Raw genomic sequence first — 7,994 nt, forward strand, 5'->3', positions numbered from 1 at the left:
TTTATCATCTTATAGTACTGAGAAAAGGATAATCTATTCTTAGCATATTGCTTTCCCTATATTGAAAAGGATAATATTTTCAATAATGTCTTGTCTTTCTTTATTTTTTTAATTATTTCATACCTTTATTTATTATAAATGGGAAATAAGTGATAATGAATTTTATATCAAGAAATTAAAAGTTATTTTTGATATTAATATGAATGTTACTTATATTTGTATCCTCCGAAATTATTTGTTTCCTGAGAATTATATAAATATAACAATATAATTATTTTAATCGAACGGCTAACAAAATAGAAAAAGGTACATTAATTATTTACAAAAAAAAAGTTATATACAACAAGAATATAGGAAAATATTCATTGTTTTCCAATCATAACTATTAAGTATTAGTATTTTTTATTAGTACAATAGTTATTTTAAAAGCATATTAACTGTATTTTTCTCGGTCGAGGACGTGGAATTATTTTTAATTAGTAATTCGTGATTACTAAACTCTCAATTAATAACTTAAAATTATGTTGTTCATTGCCGTGTTTTTCTTCCAAATCAGAGACACGAGTCTAACACAATTTTTATTTTCAAATTTGACGCATTTATTCATTTAAAAAAATAAAATAAAATTATCAGATAGACACAAGATCGAATCTAACGGCACAAATCCTTCTTTAGAACAGTTTTTGCAAACATGCAAAATCAGACATGTCAATGAATACAAATAATCAGAACATTACAAGATGGTAAATAATTGCATGCGCGTCCAAAAACATGGTTTCATATTCCATAAAATAACATTTTATTGATATATCATTCAAGTAATGAGAACCATGTGGTTTGAATATTTAATTCGAACAACACTGTCATCCTTACACCAATAATAGAGATAACATGTCACCAAATATGGACCCACGTATTGTACAATTTACTATAATTTACATTACACACATAAACATCAAGAGTTTCTAAATATTTATTCAATGTAGAAGATATACTATTAATGAGTAGGTAACCGTGACGAATATACTCTTCTAATTACAATTACTTTAAGGACACATGAAAAATTCACTTCTAACCTAAAATTTCAACTCAATAATTTTACGTTTCTTGTTGTTGTTCATTTTATCTATTTATATTTAATATAAGAATTTAATTTGTACTTAAATATTTGTCAAATTATTTCTCTTTCTTCTTCTACTTCATAAATTCACAAAATCATCTTTTTAAAGAAAAAAAATATTAACGCAATTTTATTAAATTAGTTCCAGTTAGTTTTATTTTTAATTAATATATGATTTCAAATATATTTTCTCATATTAAGAATGTCAAATATAGAAAATGTATATTTTGTAATATAAATGAATAAAGAATGATTAAGAATTCAAGTAGTGCATCGAGAGAAGCGTTAGTTGGACAAAATTGAAAAGAGACACAACACTAAATGAAAAGATACTTTATCATATTATAACTACTGAAAAAAAAAGCTAAATAGAGATAACTAAAACATTGTGAACACTTTTGAAACACCTGTTACAATTTATGTAACTTTACTTTTATTTTATTGTGGCTTATCTATGAAAAAAAAGAGAAAAATTATAAATAGGTTATTCAATTTTTTTTAAAAAGTGACAAATGATTACTATTAAGATGTTGACATTAAATATTTATCTCATAAAATCAGTTTGTGTAAGGTAAGACTTGCACCCACCTATATATTTAAACTAGTTTTATTATGATATTGGATTTTGGACACACCCTCCTTACATAGAGATAGACATTAATTAGTGGTCCAATAACAACTGATAGTGAATGGAGCAATATGTCTAACAAACAACAAAATTCACTAAAATAAATTCTAAACCATAATTTTGATACCATGTTAAAAAATGTATTTATCACGATGTGGGATAGGCTATAAACAACTTGTGTTGGTAAGGTTTGCATTCACTTATATACTTTAAACTGATATTATCGTTATGTGAGACTTTCAACTCACATCCTCACACCAGTGTATATATATGTTTGTGAGATTATACATTAATGAGTGATTTGATAGAGATTCGATACAAAGTGAAAACTAAGCAAAGAACAAATTTTGTTAAGATAACTCTAAGCCATAATTTTGATACCATATTAAAAAGTAGATTTTAAGTTTAACTAAATCTAAAAAACTAACTTATAAAGTGATATTTTCATTCACTTATATACTCTAAACTAGTTTTATCACTAAGGGAGGTTGTGAGATTTCTAACAATTACAAATTAAACATTTTAAAAATGTCGTGAGTAGAAAAAAAATGATAAATTCAACAATTACAATTTGAGTTACTTTGTTAGATTTTTTTTTTTCCATTTATGTTTTGCCCTTATTGTAATTTACATTCCTACTATTTAAGTTTAACCATTTCAATTCATCTTCAATTTTTCCATTTTCTCTACTGCCATTTAATTTCCACACACTATTTCATTTTTATATAAAACTACAAACATAACATAATTCTTAAAATAAATGATTTTGGATCTTTAATATTTATAAAATCTTTAACCGAACAAATACAACTAACACAATTATAGGTGTAATGCATAGAAATAAGAAAGTAGCGAAAATCACGTCAATAAAGACAAAAGAAAACATAAAAAAGAGAAAGGTTAAAGGGATGAATCAAACATAAATCATAAATATAGAATAATAATTAAAAAAAAATAAAAAATACAACTATGTCACGTTCCTACGAGTGTTCCTACAATAGGGGAACTATTATAAAGAAAAAAATAAAAAAGTAACAGAAAAACGTTAACTAAACGAAAGACAAGGAATAGAGGAAGCGTGGAGCTATGGTGTGGAATTAAAAAAATATTTTTTAATAATTTATTTTATAATATTTTTACAACAGTTTATATGATAATGGTCCGTTTGAAATATATGGATGAATAAAACATTGATCCATAATTTATTATAAAAAATTGTTAAAAAAATATTAACCTATTATAGTCTAGGTTTTATTGATCCTCCAAATTTGCAATAAAAAAGAATGAATAAAACGTAATTTCACTAGAGAACGGATAAAGGTCATGTGCACCACCAGAGTAGACAAAGACAAAAGGTATTGTTTTGTTATGACCTTCAGACCATACCATTAATAAGGTTCAACTCACCACAAGGAAATGACAAGTTTTGATGTGAAAGCAACCTATCACTTCTTTCCATTTTCACATCACTTGCCATTTCATAAAACTTAGCTTAATTACCATTTCCAAATCAACACTATGGTTTAGACATAAATGTTATAATCCATTCAGACAACTTCTACAAAGTAAAATCATTTTTTTTTCCTCAGTGGTTGGACTATGAAAACAAAATCATTCGACAAAAAACTTCACTCCGTTTGTTTTTCATTATCTGGATTGTCCAAAATAATATAAAATAGAAAATTTTCAAGTGAAATATAGTAAACATGATTGTTTGAGAAAGTTAAATATAAGATAAATTTATCTCACTACTTTAAGAATCAGTTTTACAATATAGAGTTGAATTAAAATTTATCTTTTAAAATCATTTAAAAATTTGAAATTTAACATTATTTAGTAAATATTCATCATTAAGTTATTAACAAATCATTCATATAAGTGTATACTTGATGGAAAATGATACTTGAACAACTATTTTTGACAACATTTAGACACGCGCACACGTGTCAAAATCTGAGTGGTCCAGTTGGAAAAATTAAATGAAAATGGACCACTCAGATTTTGACACGTGTGCGCGTGTCTAAATGTTGTCAAAAATGGTTGTTCAAGTGTCATTTTCCATACTTGATACATAGGATATATGTAGGAAAAGAGAAGAGAAAAACAGTTTTTTTCGATGCGTTTATCAATTTTTTTATATTTTATGATAATATTTTTTTTCATAAACTAACATTTATGAAATTTTATGTACACTCCATTGTTCTTCTCCAAAACAATCCAAAAAAGCACCCTATATTTTTTTTTTGTATTTCATTTTTGATTGATTTCACTTCCACTCACTGTTGATTCATTTAAAAGGAGAAAAAAAGAAGAACAAAGAGTCAATAATGGTTGATGAAACCTCCAACTTTATACTGAACAGAAATGAAAGAAAGGTAAAGAGGCTAGAAAAGAAGAATAAAGTTCCAATGTAGCAGAGTCGGCAAAGACGGAAGGCATTATTTCCATCATTCACACCACAGGCAAGACTGAGCACAGCCAAATGGGGAAGATGTGAAAGCAAAGTTCAGTAATCTTCTTTTTCACATTCCAAAATAGAACAAGCGTTAGGTTTAGGCCAAACACCATTATTGCAATACCCTTACCATTATTATTCTTACATTTCCTCTCTATTTATTAAAGTCTTTAACTTTTTCTGTAAATTTAGTTTCTTTGTTTTAATCATTGATCATTGTGGGGAGAAGAGAATGGTAAGAAAATGTTGAAAAAGAAAGGAGTTCAATTGTAACAGTTACAAATCATAAGATTGGTTAGGGAAGGCATAAAGTTGTGTGCAGAAGGGTGCTGACGCCAGATTCAACGCAAGCAAACCCAAGCTGGAGAGGGTGACGTCACCTGTGGCGTCATGCAAACCACTTCATCTCTCTGTGGACACACAACGCAAAGCGAGAGAAGGCTTTGAATCATCTACGCCAAAAACACTGTTTCTTCTTCTTTTTTTTCTCTCTCTTCTTTCTTTTGACAACGAAAGACGAAACTTCGGGGATGCTCTGTACCTTACCTTCACAGCCGCGTGACATTATCGCTGTCCTTTCGTCTCCGAATCTTTCTTTCTTCCTCTGCTAACATACACCCTTAACCCCTCCTTTCTTTCCCTTTCGAACCTTCCTCGTATTTGATGCTTTGACTTACAGCACGGTGATTGATTCCCTCTCTTTTTTTTTTCTCTCTCCCTCTCTCTATGTTCGTTCTGCTATCAAAGTTCGAACCTTTTTCTGATTTGGATTGATCTGATGCCGGTACTGAGTTGTGGGGTGGTGCTGTTCCTTGACCCTCTCCCCCGGTGTAAACGAAAGTTTTTCTTTTTCTGATGTTTTACTGAAGTTATTTGCCGATTTCGGTTATTCAGTTTGGGATCAGTTTTGGGTTTGGTTTCGTTTGGTTTGGCTATGCTGTTTTGGTGGCTTTGGAAGTTTGAACAAGGGGGTTCTTAGATCCTTTTTGCGCGTTCCCGGTGCTGAAATCTTGCAGAGATATAAAATATTTGTGTTTTTTGTTTTTCATGTCTGTGTATGGATGGACCTCTAGAGATAGAGTGAGTCTCTTTAGCTGATGTTCTTTATGTTAAGTAATCTTGTGAGGGGTTGGATCAGATGTCATGTGTCTTGTGAGTTGTGACATTAGATTTTGTAGTTAACACTTATACAGATCAGTGTTTTCCGTTTGCACGGCATATATACTTTCCTTTTTTATAGGTTGTTTCTGTTTAAAAGTCTCTGGTGGGGAATTCAGGGTTTTTGAGAGTGGAAGATATGCTACAGGATCATTAAGGTTCTCAAGTTGTTGGCAGATGGCTTATTCAGCCGAACCCTCATCTTCTTTGAGCTTCACATCATCTTCCCATTTATCAAATGGCTCAGTTAGTCACAACATTTGCTCTTCTTACGGCTCTGACCCTGTACCTAACCTTGAGGTTATCAGTTTGAGTAAGCTTAGCTCCAACCTGGAGCAGCTTTTGATTGAATCTGATTGTGATTATAGTGATGCTGACATCATGGTAGAAGGAATCCCAGTTAGTGTTCATCGATGTATTTTGGCCTCTAGAAGCAAGTTTTTCCATGAATTATTCAAGAGAGAGAAGGGGACATCAGAAAAAGAAGGGAAGTTGAAGTATAACATGAGTGATTTGTTGCCTTATGGCAAGGTTGGATATGAAGCCTTCCTCATATTCCTGGGTTACGTATATACTGGTAAACTCAAGCCCTCTCCAGTGGAGGTGTCTACATGTGTTGACAATGTATGTGCCCATGATGCCTGTAGACCTGCAATTAACTTTGCTGTGGAGTTGATGTATGCCTCTTCCATTTTTCAAATACCAGAGTTGGTATCACTTTTCCAGGTATATTCTATGTTTGATGACAATGTATAATCTTTCATATCCTGAACAAATCATTACGGTTGTTGATTCTAAAGGGGTATGAAATTGAACTCTGTAATTTATATATCTTGGTTTGTTTAGGCACATTCCTTAATCCTGGCATCTAATCATTGGGGAAATTACTCTGAAATCAAATTCATTTCACATCTAATCACTGGCATCATTGTGTATGTTGAAGCTTAAGGATGAAGGTACTAATGAATGCCTTAAATTTTGCAGCGACGTCTACTTAACTTTATAGGAAAGGCTCTTGTGGAAGATGTCATTCCAATCCTTACCGTTGCTTTCCATTGTCAATCGAGTCAGCTTGTGACTCAATGTATTGATAGGGTGGCCAGATCAGACCTTGACCAGATTTCAATTGACAAAGAGCTTCCGCATGAACTCTCAGGAAAAGTGAAATTGCTGCGCCACAACCCTCAGCAAGACGTTGAAAATGATGCATCTGCTTTGGATGCTTTGTCTCTGAAACGAATCACGAGAATACACAGGGCATTGGACTCCGATGATGTTGAGCTTGTTAAACTTCTTTTAAACGAGTCAGACATTACTTTAGACGAAGCTCATGCTCTTCATTATGCTGCAGCCTATTGTGACCCGAAGGTTGTTTCGGAGGTACTTAGTTTGGGACTGGCTAACGTTAATCTTCGGAATTCTCGAGGTTACACAGTGCTTCATATTGCTGCCATGCGGAAAGAGGCATCTATTATAGTATCGCTGCTTACGAAAGGAGCTTGTGCATCAGATGTGACTTTTGACGGTCAGAGTGCTGTTAGTATTTGTAGAAGGTTGACGAGGCCAAAGGATTATCATGCGAAAACAGAACAGGGGAAAGAAACAAACAATGATCGGATATGCATCGATGTTCTCGAAAGAGAAATGCGGAGGAATCCACTGGCTGGAGAGGCCGGTATCTCTTCCCATGCCATGGCTGATGACCTCCACATGAAACTACTATACCTTGAAAACAGAGGTACGATGTCATGGATGATATTCATTTACTTGTTGCTTGTGTTCTATAAATCGTCATCCTTTCTTAAAGGAGTTCGTGTGTGCTTTAGATTCTAATGTTTTATGCTCAAACCATGAAAAAGTAAATATTGCTCTCAACTGCAGTGGCATTTGCAAGGCTTTTCTTCCCTTCAGAAGCGAAACTAGCCATGGACATTGCCAACGCTGAGACAACATCGGAGTTTGCCGGTCTCTCTGCATCAAACTCAAAGAATAAAAATGGCAACTTGAGGGAGGTTGATCTGAATGAGACTCCCATAGTGCAAAATAAAAGACTTCTTTCTAGAATGGAGGCCCTTATGAAGACAGGTAATTGCAGTCTTTATAAAGTTAGATTTTGATTTCCTTTTGTTGTTTGTCGTAATTAAGCAGTGTTATCTTCTTCAATGTTGTGGTGGTGGCAGTGGAAATGGGGCGGCGCTACTTCCCTCATTGCTCGGAAGTGCTGGACAAGTTCATGGAGGATGATCTACCTGACTTGTTTTATCTTGAAAAGGGTACTCAAGAAGAGCAGAGAATCAAAAGAACACGGTTCATGGAGCTGAAAGACGATGTCCACAAGGCCTTCAGCAAGGACAAGGCCGAGTTTAGCCGCTCTGGCATTTCATCTTCATCCTCTTCATCTTCCCTCAAAGATTCTGTTGTACATTACAGGGCTAGGAAAGTGTAACAGTAAAACCATACATAGCAGTTTTTTATTTTCACATACATATTATATATATAGTGCAAATTCTAAAGTTTATCATGCCCACCAACTCTTGTGTAAAATTCTCAAAGAAGGTGATGATGTCTTACTGTCTTGTGTAATCAACACCATGTCTTTTGAAAATAATTTCATATCCTTTATGGTGCTGAAA

General features: G+C 32.6%; 1 protein-coding gene across 1 annotated transcript; it reads left to right on the forward strand.

The window, feature by feature from the left end:
• Positions 1 to 4,494: 4,494 nt before the first annotated feature.
• On the forward strand, positions 4,495 to 7,994 carry NPR3 (NPR1-like protein 3). Its single transcript, XM_047302690.2, has 4 exons — positions 4,495 to 6,087; positions 6,346 to 7,099; positions 7,243 to 7,446; positions 7,542 to 7,994. The coding sequence occupies exons 1-4, from the start codon at positions 5,539 to 5,541 to the stop codon at positions 7,805 to 7,807; spliced, it is 1,773 nt and encodes a 590-aa protein (XP_047158646.2). The 5' UTR covers positions 4,495 to 5,538; the 3' UTR covers positions 7,808 to 7,994.

Source organism: Vigna umbellata, chromosome 5 (genome assembly GCF_029865625.1).
Source record: "Vigna umbellata cultivar VRB3 chromosome 5, Vumbellata_1.0, whole genome shotgun sequence".
In the NCBI taxonomy this organism is placed as follows: Eukaryota; Viridiplantae; Streptophyta; class Magnoliopsida; order Fabales; family Fabaceae; genus Vigna; species Vigna umbellata.

Excerpts from the sequence above, each read along its gene's own strand:
- NPR3 (XM_047302690.2), top strand. The coding sequence starts at position 5,539 with ATGGCTTATTCAGCCGAACCCTCATCTTCTTTGAGCTTCACATCATCT. Across the intron at positions 6,088-6,345 it reads AGTTGGTATCACTTTTCCAG|CGACGTCTACTTAACTTTAT; the intron begins GTATATTCTATG and ends TAAATTTTGCAG. Across the intron at positions 7,100-7,242 it reads ACTATACCTTGAAAACAGAG|TGGCATTTGCAAGGCTTTTC; the intron begins GTACGATGTCAT and ends TCTCAACTGCAG.